Source organism: Sus scrofa, chromosome 15, assembly GCF_000003025.6.
Source record: "Sus scrofa isolate TJ Tabasco breed Duroc chromosome 15, Sscrofa11.1, whole genome shotgun sequence".
Lineage (NCBI taxonomy): Eukaryota > Metazoa > Chordata > Mammalia > Artiodactyla > Suidae > Sus > Sus scrofa.
Window position 1 is genome coordinate 101,574,689 of NC_010457.5, and position 21,471 is coordinate 101,596,159.

General features: G+C 34.6%; 1 protein-coding gene across 2 annotated transcripts in view; it reads right to left on the minus strand.

Annotated features, from left to right (window-relative positions):
- BOLL (boule homolog, RNA binding protein) overlaps positions 1–21,471 on the minus strand; it is a 66,841-nt gene that overhangs the window by 39,297 nt on the left and 6,073 nt on the right. For both annotated transcript variants that reach the window (XM_021075731.1, XM_005672047.3), the window contains exons 3-9: positions 19,527–19,618; positions 17,232–17,286; positions 15,915–15,990; positions 10,644–10,771; positions 6,937–7,008; positions 1,673–1,720; positions 777–905 (exon numbers count right to left, since the gene is read on the minus strand). In XM_021075731.1, the coding sequence (XP_020931390.1) occupies positions 777–905; positions 1,673–1,720; positions 6,937–7,008; positions 10,644–10,771; positions 15,915–15,990; positions 17,232–17,286; positions 19,527–19,618 (600 nt within the window). The remainder of the gene's footprint in view (positions 1–776; positions 906–1,672; positions 1,721–6,936; positions 7,009–10,643; positions 10,772–15,914; positions 15,991–17,231; positions 17,287–19,526; positions 19,619–21,471) is intronic.

A 21,471-nucleotide genomic window follows, 5' to 3' on the forward strand; every position in this document is an offset into this window, starting at 1 on the left:
CTAGCCTAGGAGATTCCATATGCCATAAATGCGGTCCTAAAAAGCAAAAAAAAAAAAAAAAAAAAAAAAAAAAAAAAAAAAAAAATTGTAGTTATAAAATACATTTGACTTACATTTTTGAAGGAAGAACTTTTTTTTTTTTTTGTCTTTTTGCCATTTCTTGGGCTGCTCCCGCGGCATATGGGAGGTTCCCAGGCTAGGGGTCTAATCGGAGCTGTAGCCACAAGCCTACACCAGAGCCACAGCAACATAGGATCCGAGCCTCGTTTGTGACCTGCACCACAGCTCACGGCAACGCCGGATCGTTAACCCACTGAGCAAGGGCAGGGACCGAACCCGCAACCTCATGGTTCCTAGTCGGATTCGTTAACCACTGCGCCACGACGGGAACTCCCAGGAAGAACTTTTTTAAAGTTTTTTTCTTCTTTGACTTAATTTTATATATTTTTAATTGACAGAATGTTAGTAACAATACAGATTGACAGGAAAACTAGGAAAAGGAGAAGCATTTGGAATCTTACTCTTTCAAGGGGATTGAGTAAGGGATTAGCTTAGCAGAGTAAACAGCTGATTTTGCGAAATGTTTCAGAACTAGCAGTGAAGAAGTCTAAGATGAATCATTCTTGGATATACAAAAGGGGAAGAGAGGTGAGTAAATCAAAGAAAACATAAGATATGCAATGTGAATGCGGGTCTTGGAAAAATATTTTTAGAAAAGAAAAAGGAATAAATATTAAGATAAAGTAGTTATAAATTACTCTGAGATTAATACATACCTCTGGAACTGAGGCTTCCATTAGAGATAGTGGAGGAGGAACACATCCACCATCTTGTGCAATTTCCACTGGTTGATAGATAACCTCAGAAGGTTGCAGGTATAAGAATGAAGCAGAAGAGGCAGGGGACTAAAACACAAACCATATTTCTAATTAAAATAAGATTTGTTATTTCAGTTAAACCAAATGACTTAGTGTTGGTTTCATATTTTGCTAAAGTTGTTTTTCAGGGACAGCAGAGAAGTATCTTAGCAACTAGGAACTCTTGAGTTGTTATAAGTTCCTACTGCATGGATGTTATTAAAGAGCTTTATCACTTATAAGTACTAAAAGTTTTCAGTACTTCAGAACCTCATATATAAATTCAAATAATAATTAAGATCACTAATAAAGGTTGTAATAATGTAATCTCTGGTATTTAAATTGGCATAAACATCTCTTTTCAGCTTTATAACTTCCCATACAAGTGGGAGGTGTCATTAAACAAAACTTTCTGGAGCTACACTATTTGTTATCAAAATTTGGGAGTTGGGATATTTATTTAGGTGCATAAATAAAACTGATGCAAAATTTAAAGTAAAGCTAAAAAATGTTAAATTTTCTATGAATACTAATAGTTAAAAAGTAAATTTTCATTTCATTTTATATAGCACTCACTTATAAAATGCTTTCACTTACATGATCTCATTTGATCTTTACAAAAATCATGTGAGAAAGCTTTCAAAGGTATAGTATCATTGCTTCTACTTTACAAATGGGGAAGCTGAGAAATACAGTGATTAAATGAATTGCCAAAGGTATCATAGTTAATAAATAGAAGAGGAAGGTCTCAGATCTCGTTCTCCTGACTTAAAGGTTCATGCATTATTCACAAAAACAATGAAAAAAATATTTACCTGAGGAACACCCCACTGCCACTGACCTGGTAGACACTGTGCAGGTGCCTAAAATGAAAGAAAAAAAAAACCCATCCAGATTATAAACACGGGTTAAAACTGTATATCTACATGCAAAAGTATATTTGCATTTACCTCAAACCATATATAAATATTAACTCAAATGAATCAAAGACCTACATATAAGTGCTAAAACTATAAAACTCTTAGAAGAAAACAGATGTAAATCTTTATGACTTTGAAATAGGCAGTTAAAGATTATGACATCAAAGGAACAAGCAACAAAGCAACAAAAGAAAAAAATAAATTGGACTTCATTAAAATTAAAAACTTGTGAGCTGTAAAAGACACCATCAAGGAGGTAAAAAAGCCCCACAAGATTGGAGAAAATATTTACAAATGATGTATCTGATAAGCTCCCATTTGTAAATATAGAATATATTTATAGTATATATAGAATATCTGTAGAATATATTTATTACATATCAAACTATATATAGAATATGTATAGAATATATAAAGAATTCTTATAACCCAATAATAAAAGGCAAGTAACCCAATTTAAAAATTGGTAAAGGATGTGAACAGGTATTTTTTCCCAAAGAAAATATTAAAAAATGGCCACTAAGCATATAAAAGGCACTCAACATCATTAGCCTTAGGTTATGGAAATCAAAACTACTAATATCAAATCAATGTGATATCACTTCATAGCTACTAGAATGGCTATAATCAAAAAGGTAGATAATAAGTATTGGCAAGGATATGAAGAAATTATAACCCTCATAAACTGCTGCTGGGGATGGTGCAGCTTTTTGGGAAACTAGTATGACACTTAAAAGGTCAAGCATTGAGATACCATATGACTCAACAATTCCACTGTTAGATATAAGACCTAAAAAATCTGTACAATGTTCACAGCAGCATTATTTGTAAGAGCTAAAAAGTGTGAACACCCCAAAACTTTATCATTGGATGAACAGATAAACAAAATGTGGTATACCCATATAATGGCCAGAACAGGAAAATTTATAAAGACAAAGTAGATTACTAGTTGCCTAGGGCTAGGATTAGGAGGAAAGGGGAATGACTTACTAGTTAAGTTTTGTGTGTGTGTATGTGTGAGATATGGTTACATAACTGCAAATTTAGTAAAAACTACTCTATTGCATAGTTTGAGTAGGTAAATTTTAAGATATCTGAATTATACCTACATAAAGCTATTATTTAGAAAAAGAGGGTCAAATTATTTAAGGTACTTACTGTAAGATGATAATATAATTAATTTCTTAAATTAGGTATATTGTTTCTTTTCTTTTTTTTTCCTTTCGTCTTTTTAGGGCCACATGCGTGGCATATGGAAGTTCCCAGGCTAGGGGTCGAATCGGAGCTACAGCTGCAGCCTACACCACAGCCACAGCAACACCAGATCCGAGCCGTGTCTGTGACCTACACCACAGCTCATGGCAGCGCTGGATCCTTAACCCACTAAGCAAGGCTAGGGATCGAACCCACAACCTCATGGTTCCTAGTTGGGTTCATTAACCACTGAGCCACGATGGGAACTCCCTATTGTTTCTTAATAATTTTTTTTATACTTATTTTCTACCTTTAAAAAGTCTTTTTTTTATTTGTTAAAAAATAGAAAAAAAAAGATCTCATGACTCTACCATCTAATCTCTTTAGTGCTGAGCACATTAACTGCTAATGGATGACATCACTGAACTATGATGATGACCCAGATAACATGAGGTCTATGTTCTGTATACCATATTTAAAAAAGGTAGGATAATGTATAATCTCTTAAGAAAATATTTTATTTTTTATTTTAATTTTTAAATAAAAAATCTGAAATAAGCTTGATTTATATGTAGATTTGTTGGATAAATAAAATCATACTACGAAGTGAGAAATATGAAGGATATAAATACTAACTGAACCATGCATTACCTGATTTGACCAAAAAATCTGATAAAACTATCAATCTTAGAATTTGTAAAAAGAAAGAGCAAGGGAAAATGCAAGGAAGGGAAGTGGAGATTTTAAGGATAGAATGATGATGAAAAAAGATATAACTGGAAAGAAATATGTGAAGTGAAATTGTTTCTTATAAAATATTATGTTACAAATTGGTACAAAATCTTTTCTGAGTATACTGAGGTAACATACTTCCAATTTTATAATTTGTGTCAAGTGGAAAACCAGAGTCAAATGTATAAAATTAAATTATATTAGAAAATTTTCAGAATATCTCACCCTTGGCACTAAAGTGCCAAAGTACTATTTTTTTTTTTTTTTTTTTTTTTTTTTTTTACAGCTGCATGTGGTATATGGAAGTTCCCGGGCTAGGGGTCCAAGTTGGAGCTGTAGCTGCTGGCCTACGCCACAGCCACAACAACAGCAACAGTGGATCTGAGCCACATCTGTGACCAGAGGTTCCCAGGCTAGGGGTTGAACTGTGGCTGCAATTGCTGGCCAGCCACAGCAACAGGGAATCTGAGCCCACTTCTGTGACAGATTGCAGCAACACTGGATGCTTAATCCACTGAGAGAGGTAAGGGATGGAACCCACATCCTCATGAATACTAGTTGGGTTCTTAACCACTGATCTACAACGAGAACTCCTAAAAAGCACTATTTTGAACTCGTGGTTACCAGCGGTTAAGAGGGACAAGGGGAGGGACAAGATGATGGTAGGAGATTAAAATGTACAAACGAGTTCCCGTCGTGGCGCAGTGGTTAATGAATCCGACTAGGAACCATGAGGTTGTGGGTTCGATCCCTGGCCTTGCTCAGTGGGTTAAGGATCCTGTGTTGCTGTGGCTCTGGCGTAGGCCGGTGGCTACAGCTCCAATTAGACCCCTAGCCTGGGAACCTCCATATGCCACAGAAGCGGCTCAAGAAAAGGCAAAAAGACAAAAAAAAAAAAAAAAGTACAAACTACTATATATAAAATAAATTATAAGAATATATTATATAACACAGGGAATAAACCTAATATTTTATAGTAACTATAAATTGAGTATAATCCATAAAAATTTTGAATCACTATGTTGTAAACCTGAAGCTAATATAATATTGTAAATCAATTATACCTCAAAAAAAATGAAAAAGTTTTTCAAAGGGTAAAACAAACAAGTGCTGTGTTGAGCTATTTGTCCTTGCCCCTGGATAAAAATTAGGATAGATCATTTTTTGGGGTGTGGCAAATTCCAAATGCTGACTCTGGTTAGGTACTCTACTAGATATCTTTGGTGATCTCCATGCTGAGAACTTCTGACTGGAATTCTAGACCTTGACTCTAGGAGTTTACTTCACACAGATTTTTTTTTTTCTCTCCTGGGGTCATCTTAAAGTTTTTTGGAAAGAGCCTTTTCTGTGAGGTTCGTATCTAGCTCTTGGGAAACATAAACCTTTGCTTGCTCTGAGATGGTCAACACGTTCCTACTGTAAACTTTTCTCCTTGCTCTGCCTCCATAAGCCACTCCAGCTTCTTCTTCAGACTTTAGTTTAGGAGGTCATGACCAAGTGGGTCTATCTAACAAATTTCAGGGAACAAATATTAAACTCAGTCTCTGAAGTCATCTTGTTTGAGGAGAATGGGAAATGCCACAGTACTCTAATAACTCTCTTGTTAAGAAAGCCTTACTGCCAATCTCCCTTATTAACCTTATCCACATATGTGCCCAAGTGGGCAATAAGTGAAGGATCCCAAAACTGGTTTCATAATTTTTGGTTTGTTATGTTAATTGGCCTGGTACCTAATGCTGTCTTTGGGGCCTTAGTCAAAATTTGAGGCAGCTTAGGAAAATTCACATTACATACGTCTTAAATAAATGCCATTAAGTTACTTTAATTAACTAAGTGAAAAAACATTTTAGGTAATTTTATACTTAGCACAGTTAACAGAATTTAAAAATAACTGACCTCCCCCAAACCTAGTCTAATACTAAAAATAATTCCAATAACTAACATTTCATGTGGGTTTATTTTAAAAGTTCAAAAAGAAAAAAAAAAAACAACAACCCAGAAATGAATTCTTTTCCACTAGTCCAAAGACATGAAAGGGTGTGATTTTATTTGTGAATGCTACAGATTAGGAGTTGGCAAACTTTTTCTGTAAAGGGCCAGACTATAATATCTCTGTTGCAATTATTCACCTCTGCCATTGTGCCACAAAAGCAGCCACAGACAATATGTAAACAAATATGGCTGTGTTCCACTTATGTTTTATTTACAAAACACCAAAGTGGCCTGGCAATAGAGTTCACTTATCCCCCATCTCCTGCAAGAATTAATGAAGAGTGCTAGTTAACTAAAGGAGGCTGTCATAAAATAAACACATGTTGCTTATTTTAATATACATTTATTAAATATAGTAACTAGAAACTGACATAATGTTAGCAACATTAAAAAAAAAATCAGCCTGCAGTCCAACATTTTATCTTACTTTGAGAATAATTTCTAAAGACATTTTTAGATTACATGTTAGGGAAAATAAACTGACCTCATTACATTTGATAAAAGAAGTAAACAGTTCATTATTTGTTTTTCTTTTTAGGGTCGCACCTGAAGTATATGGAAGTTCCCAGACTAGGGGTCAAACTGGAGCTATAGCTGCTGACCTACGTCACAGCCACAGCAACATGGGACCTGAGCTGCATCTACAACCTATACCACAGCTCATAGCTTGTAGCAATAGCAGATTTTTTTTTTTTTTTTTGGTCTTTTTTTTTGCCATTTCTTGGGCCGCTCCCGTGGCATATGGGAGTTCCCAGGCTAGGGGTCAAATTGGAGCTGTAGCCACCGGCCTACACCAGAGCCACAGCAATGAGGGATCCGAGCCGCGTCTGCGACCTACACCACAGCTCACGGCAACGCCGGATCGTTAACCCACTGAGCAAGGTCAGGGATCGAACCCACAACCTCATGGTTCTTAGTTGGATTCGTTAACCACTGCGCCATGATGGGAACTCCGCAATAGCAGATCTTTAACCCACTGAGCGAGGCTAGGGATCAAACTCACATCCTCATGGATACCTGTCCGGTTTGTAACCCACTAAGACACAACAGGAATTCCAACTGTCCATCTTCTTGTATGAGACTGTTGAGTTCCCTCATAAAAAAAGAAAAATCACTGCTATCAAGGCTTAAATATCTCTTTTTAATTACTAGAGAATTGCATGAGAAAGAATAAAATGAAAGTAACTCAAAAAAAGGACTAGAGGTATCAAAGAAGATTTTCATTGTAATTTAATGTTTACCTGGTAGTGATATGCAGGTTGCTGATAAACGGGCTGAGCTACCATCACAGGGGAACTAGATATAGAACGTGACTAAAGAGGAAAGCAAAACAGAAAAATTATTTTAGGCAAAATTTTAAAAAACAGTTTATAATAAAATTTATCCTGCATTGTTATCTAAATGTAGTCAACCTATGGTTTATGACTGAAAATATCATTTTCCCACTTCTTACTGATGTTATTACAACGCCATTTTAAGTCTCTTAAAATTAGCACAGGTATTTCTACTTCCGTGTGGTTTTATTTCCATAGTAATGCTAAAACAACCACCAGGAAAGTTGCTTTTAGTCCAAAGATTATGGAAATATACTTCTAAGAGAATGTTTAGAGGAAAATGGCAGCTGGACTAAAGGTGACACTGCCTGTCTCCATTGTGGAAACCAGCAATATATAACGTTTACACAGCATTTAGAACTGAATGAGTAATCATATCTGATTTTGCTGCTTGATTTTGCTGATTTTCCCACTATTTACAAATAATCAACATCCTATTCCCCGTTATACATTTAAAATTAAAGCAAACACATTATTTATTGAACCATTTGTTATATTGTTTAATTAATTTGATATTTAAGTGAATTAAATTTATTATGTTTGAAGAAAGTGCATGTAAACATTTGATTATTCAAAGTAATACAGTAAACCCCAAACAGATTACTTAAAACCAGATCACTAATAAAACAAGCAAGTTGCACTACACAATAGGTAAAATGGGCTTTATTTATTTATCTTTTTTTGTCTTTTTGTCTTTTTCTGGGGCCGCACTCATGGCATGTGGAGGCTCCCAGGCTAGGGGTCCAATCGGAGCTGTGGCCGCTAGCCTACACCACAGCCACAGCAACGCTGGATCCTTAACCCACTGAGCAAGGCCAGGGATCAAACCTGCAACCTCAATTAACCACTGAGCCATGATGGCAACTCCTAAAATGGGCTTTAATGATAGCAATTAAATTTTAATTTTTAATGTGAGGTCTAATTTACATTGTTTTGTTTTAGAAAACAAAACTGAAGAAAACTGAAGAAAAGTATCATAGTTTTGTATAATTTTCAGAGTACCATGTGCTTAATAAAATTGTACCACAGATTAACGTTAGAAAATAATAATGGGATTTACTATATTAATAGATTAAAGGAGGAAAAAATAATAATCTCAGCAGATTAAGAAAAAGCAACTTAAAATTCAATACCATTTCATCATAAAAACTCTTAGTAAACAGAACAAAAAAGTAACTTCCTTAATTGATTTAGGGCAATAGTTCTCAACCAGATGGGACTTGGCCTCCCTTGGGAACGTTTGGTAATATTTTTGGCTTTCATAAATATGGAGAGACTCAGGTACTGCTAAAAATCCTGCAATGTATAGGACACTCTTAAGCAACAAAGAATCAGTCGCCTGGCCTAAAATGTCAATAGTGCTGAGGAAGAGAAACCTTGGTTACGGTTAAGAGTATCTTCCAACACCTGCATATTTATATGGAAGAGCCTCATGTAAAGCTTAATGGTGAGCCACTGAACTTATTTCCTTTTTAAGGAACAAAGTTACGGTATTATCATACAAATACTATAGCAGAGATATTGCCAGTGCAATAATTCAATGAGAAAAACATGAGAAACAAAAGAGCAGAAAGAGACAGAAATGACTGCCTATATGAGAGTTTGGCAGGGTTACTGATATAATATCAACATTTACAAATCAAAAGCATTACTACCCACCAGTCACAACCTGTTAGGGAGTGTGACTAAAAAAATACACCATACATAAGAGCAACAAAAACTACAGAGTGCCTACAAATAAATTAAACAAAAGATGTGCCAGACTTTTTTTATGGAAAAAGAAAATTTCACTGATGAATGAAAAGAAATAACATTTATGAACAGGAAAATTCAGTGTTACATCTAAATGTCCCAAATTAATCTATATATAGTTAATATAATTCTAATAAAAACAAAGGCTTTTCACAGAGCTGAACTGAACTATGAAATTTTCATTTACAAAAGCAAAACTTAAGGACAGGTGAGAAACTCCTAAAGAGCAGAGTGAGATTGCTGCCTATCAGATTTTAAGACTCATTCTAAAGTAATGGGAATTAAAACAGAATTGGGCAGCGAACACAAATGCACCAATGGAACACAATAAAGCGACCAGAAAAAGACACACACACAGACATGGGCATTTGACAGAGGATTCATTTCAAAACAGTGGAAGAGGATGGATTAGTCAATACATAAGCTCCAGATTTAAGATCTATATGTGAAAGACAGTAATACCACAATATATTTTTTTTAAAAAACCAAGACACTAAAAGCTCAAGCCATAAAAGAAAATATTAATACATCTGTCAACATTAAAACAGAAAACTTGTGTACAACAAAAAACACCATAAAGTTAATGGACAAGGCTCAAACTGGAAGATGTTTACAACCCACAAAATATATATAATGAGCTCAAGAAAAAGACAAATAATCCCAATAGAAAACTGGACAAAAGATATGGAGAGGCAGCTCATAGAAGAAAATGAAATGGCAAATGAATATATAAAAATATGTTCAATCTTATCATTGAATAGGCAAATGAAAGGTAAAGCAAGATACCATCTCATGATAATAATAGCAAAAATACAAAAATCTAGTAAACTAAAGGAATGGCAGATTATGGAGAAACTGAAGCTCTCATAAATTTGTATTTGGATATATTAGGCAACATCTAGTCAAAGTTATGTATACTCTATCAATGTACAAGTCTACTTCTATTTATGTACTGTAGCCTAGACCAAGGTAGGGGAACACAGTTGTACATAGGCATGAATAGGTTTAAGAGTGCTAATTTTCAGATATTCCATATGGCCTCTTTCCTGATTTGATCTGTGAATGTTATCTATGTACAACAGATTCTTCTTTTTAAAACTCCCCTTTTACAATACTCTTTCCCTTCACTATGAAAGGCACACTCTCACTCATTCTGGATTTTGCTACAATCCTTTATTCTGGAATGTATACACTAACAGGACATGAAACAAGACAATTCAAGAAGGCAATGCCTTTGAGAAATAGGGGAGAGCAAAGCAAAAAGAGGTTGTATAAGAAATATTAAGGTGGAGGAGTTCCCTTGGTGGCTCAGCAGTTAACAAACTGACTAGGATCCATAAGGATGTGGGTTCGATCCCTGGCCTTGCTCAGTGGGTTAAGAATCTGGTGTTGCTGTGAACTGTGCTGGAGGTTACAGACGTGGCTTGGATCCTGTGTTGCTGTGTCTGTGGTATAGGCCAGCAGCTATAGCTCCTATTCGACCCCTAGCCTGGGAACTTCCATATGCTGTGTGCACAGCCCTAAAAAGCAAAAAACAAAAACCAAATAATACTGTATATCTATTGTTTAAGGATACCTACATTCGTAGTAAAAACATAAAATGAACAGGAAAGATACTCTGGTGATCTCTGAGGAGGAAAAGAGGGTAAGATAATGGAGGCAAGGAGACTTTACTTGAATTTATTATATTTTATTCCTCTCTATTAAAATAACAAGTAAATACGACAAGACATTAACATCTATTTGAGTGATGGCTACATGGCTGTTATATTATTATTTGCACATGTCTGTGGTTGAAATATTTTGGAAATTAAAAATTTAATTGTAACAGATGGAAACTCTTCTAAAATGAAATTACTTACAGGCCACGATGGTGGGACAGAAGTTACTTCTGGAGAATGAAAGTAAGCAACACCATTATGATAAGTGTAAGGATACCCAGTTGAAGTTGTTAGATACATTGTTCCAGCTGCTGGCATTATACTGGAACCTAAAACAAAGAATAAATAGTAATAATTGAAATGTTCATTTTAACACTTAAAAATGTAATTTCTGAACACTGGAAAATGTTCATCTTATGTGCAGATATATAACAATAACTTCAGTAAAAACTGAATGTTACAGGTTCTTAAAAAATTCCATATATTAAAGTATCTTTGAGGTATATATTTTCTTTTCCTTTTTTTTAAAAAAAATTAAAGTTTAGTTGTTTCACAGTTGTGCCAATTTCTGCTGTACAGCAAAGTGACCCAGTCATACACACACACATATATATATATATATATATATATATAAATTCCTTCTTATATTATATTCCATCATGGTCTATCCCAAGAGATTGGATGTAGTTCCCTGTGCTATATAGTAGAGCCTCATTGCTTATCCATTCTAAGTGTAATAGTTTTGAGCGACTAACCAACCCCAAGAGGTATATATTTTCAAACTCACTACCTTAGAGCTTTTATTAGTTTAAGGTGAATAAAAGAAAAAGAAAGAGGTTTAATAAGGAATACTAAAAATTCACCAATTCATATTTTAATACCAGTATAATGAAACAAATCTTAACAATTAAGATAATCAGCAGTCATTATTTTTACAAATACAAATTACGTATAGAGTTACCTGAAGACTATAGATACTGTAGCGAAATTCTTAAAATCTTAATGAGGTCTTCTATTTGTAAAAGGCTAAAGATGATGGAGGCAGTGAAGCTGGACAAAATTCTGCTTTCCTCAAAATTCCTGTTCCACCCTACAAATTCTCTGGACCTACTATCAGCAAGCACTCACTCATGCTATGACTATCTTTTATTCTCCAGTCTCCCTTTCCTATAACTGTTGCTCTTGCAAACCTGACTACAGAGTTTCATGTTGCTAATTTGGGGTCTGCATCTCTTTTCCCAGGTCACGTTATACATACTCCTCCGCATAAAAACCAAAAAGCATTTCTCTTGTCGGGAGGAGACTTTAAAATTTTTATACGCTGTTAGATTTAAGTGCTTGATCAGCAAGGTTGTATAAATTACTGAACTGGAAAACCTCCTTCCACTATTAATGCTTTTCAAAATGTAAAATACATTATAATAACCTAGACAGCTTATTAACATAAAAATTCCAGGTCCCCATTTCAAGAGATTTTGATTTAGGTATCTCGGATGGGGTCTGAGGAACTGCATTTTGACAGATCCCGAATGAGCTGCTGGTGGCTGCAAACCACACTGTAAGCAGTATTGGACCACCACTTTAAGTAACACTATTACTTTTGAGCTTTTAACCACATTTCATTTAGTATTGTTACTGCATATTTTAGTGATTCTTAATCCAATTCTTTTGAGAATCTGATGAAAGCCAAAGACCCTTTTCTCAGAAATATATACACTCAATCAAAATTTTGCACACAATTCAGGAGGTTCATGGATTTCCCTCCAAAGATCATCAAGGGACCAAAGGTTTATCTGCTAAATAAATAAATAAAATTTGAGTGATTACTATTACAAGGTCTTGAACTTGGTCCTGGTGATACAGCCAACAAGAAAAAAGAAAAAAATTGGGCATGCCTTGGCCTCCTACCTTCAAAGAAGTTAGATTCTGGGGGCAGGGTTGGGGGGACATAGTCATTAGCTAACTACACAATTAACTAAATGCAATTTTGCTAAGTGCATGAAGTAGAATAGGGTATTATATTGGGTAGTATGGGGCACTATGCTGAACATTTTAAATATATATATATATATATATATATATACACATATATATACATATACACATACATTTGTAGCATTTGTAGTGAAATTGTTTGGAGCTAAGCTTTAAATAAAGAATAACATGGTAAAGATCACTGTAGGTAAAGAAAACAGTATATCAGGAATATGGGTATGTTCTGAAACTAAAGAGAAGGCTATGGCTAAAGCATGGAAAGAAAAGGAAGAATACCTCAAAATAAGCAGACAATAACATAAGATGTGTACTTCTGAAAGATTACTCTGGCTGCCTTGCATATGATGGGTTGGAAGGTAGCAAGACTGGATTCAGAGACCAGTTAGGAAGCTGTTCTAGTAATCAACGCAAACAAAGTGGACTAAAATGTTGGTAACAGAGATGGAAAAGTAACAGGCTTGAAAAAAAATTGATATAGGAATCCTTTGTATTTTGTAAATGTACTTTAATACTTATTATTTCTTTGTGGAAAAGTAAAAATGCTTTGGAGTCAAACCGTTTTGTATTTGAAGGCTAATGCTATCATTTGGTTGTTATTTAATCCCCATACTTCTCAAATTTGGGCATGAGATAGTATGTTTAGAAATATGAAAAGGCACAGGTTGAATATGGTTATATTCCTATAGAATCAATTTTATGCAGGGAGTTCCCATTGTGGCTTAGCAGTAACAAGCCCAACTAGTATCCATGAGGATGCGAGTTCGATCCCTGGCTTCACTCAGTGAGTTAAGGATCTGGCATTGCCATGAACTGTGGTGCAGGCCACAGATGTGGCTCAGATATGGCAATGCTGTGGCTATGGTGTAGTCTGACAGCTCTGATTTGACCCCTAGCCAAGAAACTTCTATATGGTGCAGGTGCAGCCCTAAAAAGCCAAAAAACAAAACAAAACAAAACAAAAAAAACCCCAAAAAAGAACCAGTTTTATTCAAACAATTATTTTTAGGGAACATTTTATATTATAATAAACAATAAAATGCATGGAATAGAATGCAAATTGTATATGAAGGTTTACATAAACCATGACACTTAAAAAAAAATTGCAATTCTGGTATGCTGCATTGGGTTATGACAAACAGCATGCCCAGAATAACTCCTCTACATTTAAGTATATTTCAGCAGAAACATTTCTAAAACAAAATGTCTTTACTTTTTATAAGACTGAATTTACAAAAACAGAACTAATAATTCCTCACAGGTTGTTGTAAAGATTAAATGAAACAAATGAAAACCCATAATGTTGACCCTTGAACTGAATAGTTCTTTTTGTTTTGTTTTTTGTCTTTTTTGCCTTTTGGGGCTGCACCTGCGGCACATGGAGGTTCCCAGGCTAGGGGTCCGTCCAATTGGAACTGCAGCTGTGGGCCTACCCCAAAGCCACATCTTCAATCTATACCACAGCTCATGGCAACGCTGGATCCTTAACCCACTGAGAGAGGCCAGGATCAAACCCGCGTCCTCATGGATGCTAGCCGGGTTCACTAACCACTGAGCCACGTCGGAAACTCCAGTTCTTAAATAACTGTTTGTCTGTTTGAAGGCATTCCACATAGTGCTGATTTATGTTCTATTTTTAACAACTTGTGGATCATAATATTAACATCACTAGTTGTTCCTACTGCTGGTGATAATGGGCTAAAGAACTGTTGTTTACATGGTATACCTTAACTCTTGCAACTAACAACAACAGTCTGAAAACACTCAGCATTCTGCCATATTTAGTGCATTCCATTTGGACCATCAACCTACTAAGGACACTTAAGTTATCTTCTAAATTAACAAATACTGGGAGTTCCCGTCATGGCTCAGTGGAAATGAATCTGACTTGGAACGATGAGGTTTCCAGTTCGATCCCTGGCCTTGCTCAGTGGGTTAAGGATCTGGCATTGCCATGAGCTGTGACGTAGGTCACAGATGTGGCTAGGATCCCGTGTTGCTGTGGCTCTTGTGTAGGCCAGCAGCTGCAGCTCCGATTCAACCCCTAGCCTGGGAACCTCCATATGCCACAGGAGTGGCCCTAGAAAAAGGCAAAAAGACAAAAAAAACCCCAAAAACAAAAAAACCCCAAATACTAAGTCAAACAAACTTTGATATCTGTTAACTTCTAAGTCAAAAAATAGAACAGTACAAATGAGCACAGTCTATTAATTTGTTAACAGATATATAATAACTACCTAATATTTTTTGTCTTTTTGCCTTTTCTAGGGCCACGACCATGGCATATGGAGGTTCCCAGGCTAGGGCTCCAATAGGAGCTACAGCTGCTGGACTATGCCACAGCCACAGCAACGCAGGATCTGAGCCGCGTCTGCGACCTACACCACAGCTCAAGGCAATGCCAGATCCTTAACCCACTGAGCAAGGCCAGGGATTGAACCCGCAACCTCATGGTTCCTAGTTGGATTTGTTAACCACTGTGCCACGACGGGAACTCCATTAACCACCTAATATTTTTAAAACATTCCAGTAGACACTAGGACACAGCTAAGGAATAAGAAAGTTTAGTTACAAATTTTATGTGACGTTACCTTCTAGCCAAAGATTCTGTTAGAGATTTTAATAAACATTATTAACTGTGAAGACACCTAATTTAATAAATTGGAAGAGTAAGTAAAAAAAGAAGAGTAGATTTGAAAGCACCACAGAAATTTGAGGAAGGCACCTAACTTAGTTAACTCCTAAAGCTTTAGGGATTGTTCCCTCTGATAATTACGATATATGTGGCTGGATTACAGCATATACCATACAACCAAAGTTTCTGATATTTGTTCTATATTTTCACTTTCAGTATTTTTACTCTAATTTTAAATTACCTTTTTAATTAGAAAAATTTAATAAATACTAATAAATTTAATAAATAGTGGTGAAAATTTAATATGTAGTAATTATAGTAATTAATTGCTATTTAATACATAGTAATTAATTTGTAATTTTAAATTATATTTCTTTTTTCTTTTCATTTTTGGCCACCCTGTGGCACATAGAGCTCTCAGGCCAGAGATCAGATCCCAGGCATAGTTGCCACCTAATCTGCAGCTGTGGCAATGCTGGATCCTTAACCCACTATGTTGGGCCAGGGATCACACCTGTGTCCTAGTGCTCTCAAGACACTGCCAACACTGTTGTGCCGCAGTGGGACCTCCTAAATTATATTTTTATCATAAAAGATTTTTTCTTTAAAGATGTAACTATGTGGAATATAGTAAGCATAACATTATTTACATAAATTTTCCCTAGGCCCCCAATCTAATATACATTAATTTGTGGTGAGAAAGAATCATCTGACCACCAGCTTGACTAAAATAACTTTTTTAAATGAAAGAAACTTGATATATTAATGAAGTTCCATCAAAAGTCTAATATTTCAAAAAAGAACCATGCATAAATACTGAAAATACATTAGTTCTCAATACATACGAGGGATCCCTACTTGTTGTTTTCTTATTGCTGGACCAATGTTCAGTTTCTTATCCTTGTAATTAAGTTTTTCAGCCTAAAATAGAAAAAATAATTTTATTATCATTCTTTGAAAGCAGCAAGGCATAGTAGAAAGGGAAGAGTATTTGGATTTAAATAGATCTGGGTGTGAATCTTGGTTCTAATGCTCTTGCTCTAATTCTTGATCTGACAATTTACCAGTACCTGAGCAGAGTGGTGAAAAATTTGAATTGCCTGACACACATGGCTGCAGCTGAGGTCAAACAAGGTGACACTGTTTTTTGTTTGTTTGTTTGTTTGAGCTTTTATACTGTAAACAAGTGTCTTTTTCCTGCTCTATTTAAGTGCCATATTTTTGCATTTTTGAACTTTATGCTGACATTTCTGCTATTTAAAATGGCCTTCAAATGTAGTATAGTAGCGCTGGCTAGTTTCCCTAAATGCAAAAAGATGTCATGTGCCTTAAAAGAGAAAATATTTGTTAGTTGGGTTTAATTCAGGCATGAATTACAGTGATGTTGGCCATGAGTTCAATGTTAATGAATCAAAATATATATTAAGTATAATATCTTTAAATGGAAACATATAAAACAAAGTTATGAGTTATGAATTGATTGGTTGATGAAAACACTGTGACCAGAAGCTTGTGAGAACCTAGCCCTATATTTCTTCTCGAAGCAGCACTTCCATATTTGCTACTTCAGTGTTTGTGGTGACTTTATAGAACATAACCACTATAAATAATGAGAACTGACTACATATGACTTAAAATAGAATTCGAATAATATTTTTTCCTAAAAGATTAAATGTTACATTTATCAAATTTAAAGTTATACTGAGCTGCAGGCTATAGACTTTTTCTATGAATGCTCTTAGTTTAATATATAATTTTTCAAAGGAAGGAAATAATAATAATAATTTCTCACTCTAGGAAGCCACATTTGTAGTGTATTTTTCTTAAGGAATTTAAAGTGCTGTCAATACTTCAGCAAAGATACATCCCTAAATTCTTAGTTTAAGCAAATAAAGTGAAAAATAATATTATAACTTCACAACCATACTTAACATAATTATTTGCAATTTGTTTTTCTGTAGTTAAAGTTTCTCTTTAATCTTTTTTTTTAGTTTATTTTTTTTGGAGACCAATGTCAATCTTAAGATGCAAAGAAAAAACATTTTTTTAAAAAGCAACTGATCATTGTGTTAGAACTCTACTATTAAAATTAATACCTTAAAGGATTAGTTTCAAAGAAAGAAGCTTCAAAAAATGAAATTAAATACACCAAAATATCTTACCTCTTGTAAAATTCTTTGTGCATCTTCTTGGGTTTCAAAAGTGACGAAACCATACCTAAATAAATGCATTAATTATCTCAGAACATTGCACTCGAATTATACTGAGATTAAAAACTTTTTTTTAAGAATGGGCCATGATAGGAATGAACATTTTTGTATGGTAGACCAGTATGCAAAATTTAGGAGAATCATTCACAGCTTAACATTGTCACCTCCTCTCAAAGTGAGGGGACTAAAAGAAAAAAAAAAAACAAAACAACCCAGGGATCTTGAAATAGTTTCAGACCTGAGCTGTATGCCAGGCAGGAAAGAACGAGAGATTTGTGTTCTGGTTTACAAATTGGATGCAATATATTTCAGTTCAGAGCAGTAGTTTCCCTTTAAAATGATAGAACTTTGGCTTAAATAGGAATCAAATTAGGAAAAAACCTTTAAAACATTAAAAATTTCAACACAATAAAGTTTTTATATTGGTAAATGAGTATACAAAATATTATATACTATTATCAGCATATATAAACTGATAATGAAACTATTAGTAAATTTCCCAAATAAAATCAATTAAAAATACAACCCAGACTTTATATCTGCTTTTCATATATAGAGTGTTACCTTCAGGGTATAATTATGACCAAGACAGAATACATAATGTATGTCACGTCCACAAAGTCAAATAGGGAGATAAAAAGGGACGAAAGAAATAAAAATTATGTCCCCCCAAAATGTAATCTCTATTTAGACAATTTAAAGAAACTCTTTTGAGTATTGCTCAACTACTATTTTCTTTGATTTATAATTACTATTATATGATTATGTACTATGTAATTAATAAATATTTACTGTTTTCTTCAATTCATAGTTGTTGTATTGTGTATGAATTTTCTTTTCCAACAAAAGAATTTTTTTTCTATTTGCCCAAACATTAAACGAGAACTAAGGAAACAGTTTCGTGCTTTTTTTTTTTTTTTTTTTTTTTTGGTAGAACACATATACCACCCAGTGGAAAAAGCATAAAATACAGTTTATATTTCTACATGTGTTTTTCAATGATAAAAAATGGATATTACAAATTCTATTAACTAAATAAAAGAGATACAGTCTCACTTCATCCTCATACTGTTTGTCAGTGTGAGGAAATATCTCATTTGTTTAAAAAAAAAAAAAAAACCTCTCTGCAGGATCCCATCTCTTCCAAAATATCCGTCATACTTACATGTAGTTTCCCACTACTATAATTTCTATCCATTTTATTAGTCCCTTCTCTTATGTCTACAAATATGTATATGTTGTCTCTTTTTCAAGAAAACACAATCCTGGAGTTCCCGTCGTGGCGCAGTGGTTAACAAATCTGACTAGGAACCATGAGGTTGCGGGTTCCATCCCCAGCCTTGCTTGGTGGGTTAAGGATCCAGCGTTGCCGTGAGCTGTGGTGTAGGTCTCAGACACGGCTCAGATCCCCCATTGCTGTGGCTCTGGTGTAGGCTGGTGGCTACAGCTCCGATTAGACACCTAGCCTGGGAACCTCCATATGCCGTGGGAGCGGCCCTAGAAAAGGCAAAAAAACAAACAAACAAAAAAAACCCACAATCCTTCACTGATTAAACTGCAGTTAAAAATAAAAATAAAAATGAACAAAACATATGAAGCAAAAATACCCCACCAAAATTCTTAAAAGAGTACACTATGTAAACTATTTTCTTCTTTTCTGATATGTGGTTCTTCTATATACTATTCCACCAAAACAACTCTAAGGTCACTGGACATTTCTAGATAAATCCTACTGACTTTTAGCTCAATTTTCATTCTCCTTGATTTGACAATTAAAAGTCACTGTCATTAGATTTATACCTCTCAGATTAGTCACCTAATTAGTTCTCTTAGGCACAACTTACACATATTCTTTTGTGTCAACCTTTTTCAGATAAAGTTCTCTCTAGTCTAAAGCAGGTATGCAATTCCAAAAGTATCAGATTTCTTTAGCTTCTGCTTGGTTCCTTGGCTACTAGACATCAGCTACTCAACATTAAGTGCTTACTACCTAACAATGAATGGCCCCTAAGACAATGCAAGAATAACTTCCCAACAAATTAAGGAATTTTATAGTGTCCTCCTCCCTCCAAAACACACACACACACACACACACACACACACACACACACTAGGAGATCAAAAGGGAGAAAAGATGGCTTGAAAATCCTCTTTTAAAAATGGAAATGTAAGTTAGCATACAAAACCTAGTAATCCAATCAAAATACAATTGTTTTAATTCTATGTACTATCTACAGTGATACTAACCCTTTGGACACTCCAGCTCTGTCATTTACAATCTTCACTTCTTTTACAGACCCATACTGGGAAAAAAATTTTCTTAAATCATTTTCATTTGTCTAGTGGCATAAAAAGAAAACAGGAAAAGAAATTTAATTGACAAAAGATGAGATGGTTCTCATGTTTGCTTCGAGACAGAAAAGATAATAAATAAATAACAACATAGATATAAGAATGCCTCTCGTCATAAAAGCAATGCATGAAACCATTAGGTTATTAAAATCAATATGAATACTTTGCTTTATGCAGTACTTATGTTGTTAAAGTATTACACAGCAATAAAACATTTTAAGCTGAATTTTAGAAAATTACAAAGAAAGCTCATTATTTAAAGGAATTCTTATTCTCTAGTTAGGCAGTTTTTAATAAAATTGTGTTAGGCATGGCCATAACTATAGTAAGGGCATATTACTAATGGTTCCTGTGGTTCAGAGAAGCCCAAAGTCATGGCAGTGGAACTAGATTATGTTGGACTATACCAATCACTCTACTTTTCGCAGCATAGTTTCCAGGAAAAGTAAGGTCTTAGGTAGGAAATATATTTCCAAAAGTATTTGAACTCAATTTGTGGTAACAACAGAGAGGCTACAAAATTTAATATTTTTAGATGCTTTATCTGTACTCAACATATATTTCAGCTGAATACAGATGTTATGATGGTATTCAAAATAAAAATTTGAGTCATAATTAGACTATCACAAGATATCTTCAAAGATAGTTTGGCATCTGGTTTTATCAAAATAGTCTCATAAGAGACTCATATCACCTTTTCCTAGAATATTCACACTAAATTAACTGCAAAGTCATTTTCTGGTTTAGCTGTAAGCATTTGCCTCCAAGAGGAACTTTAAATATCCCTAGGAAAAAATTTCTTTATAAATTTAGGAAAAGCCATGCCTAACAGGAGAGCTATCGTTCTTGAGTTCCACTGCTACCTCACTTTTACTGGTTTTTAGTTAGTAACCTAAAGCCTGCTAAACTGGATGATGACAAACATTAAGTTAATCTAAGAATAACCACCTCTTATTTTGATAAACACAAAATGGAATCTATGTCAGAATAAGGATTTCTATTAGAGACTTGAAAACAAATTCTCAAACTATTCTCTGATAGAAGAATCACTAGTTCAATTTTGTAGCTCCAGTTCTTTGTTGAAAAGTAGACAGAAAGTCAAGATGATTAAATATTAAAAGAGATAGGCTGCAAGATTCTAAAAATAAGAGTTTTTAAAAGTTTGAGACTGCTTGCAACTATGGCAAACTATTTCCTTGCTGGAAATTGTCCACAGTTTGGGGAAAGATATAAGGATAAGTGAGGGAAACCTAGCAGTTACAATGCCCTCCAAAGTTTATACTGTAGCTGATGGGCTTCAGTAACCTACAATAACCTAGCCAAACAAATCACTACATTTGTTGATGATTTATTTAAAAATATAATAAGCTAGTTTAATATAAATCAATTCTGAATAAGAATATTCAACTTGAATATTTATAGTCACCTATTATTATTTTCCATAGAAATAGAAAATCTTTATAAAAATAAACATTTCATGTAGTTCCTGTTGTGGCTCAGTGGGTTAAGAACATGACTAGTATCCATGAGGATGAGGGTTTGATCCCTGGCCTTGCTCAGTGGGTTAAGGATCTGGTGTTGCCACAAGCTGAAGCATAGGTCGCAGACGCAGCTCAGTTCTGGTGCTGCTGTGGCTGTGGTGTGGGCTTGTGGCTGCAGCTCTGATTTGACCCCTAGCCTGGGAACTTCCACCTGCTGTGGGTGCAGCCCTAAAAAAAAAAAAAAAAGACAAAAAAATAAACATTTCATAAGAAATTATTTTACCTTTAGTGAACCAATTACATACTTGCTTAAGACTCATAATTTTGACAAGTATACTAACTATAACATTTCTCTTGAG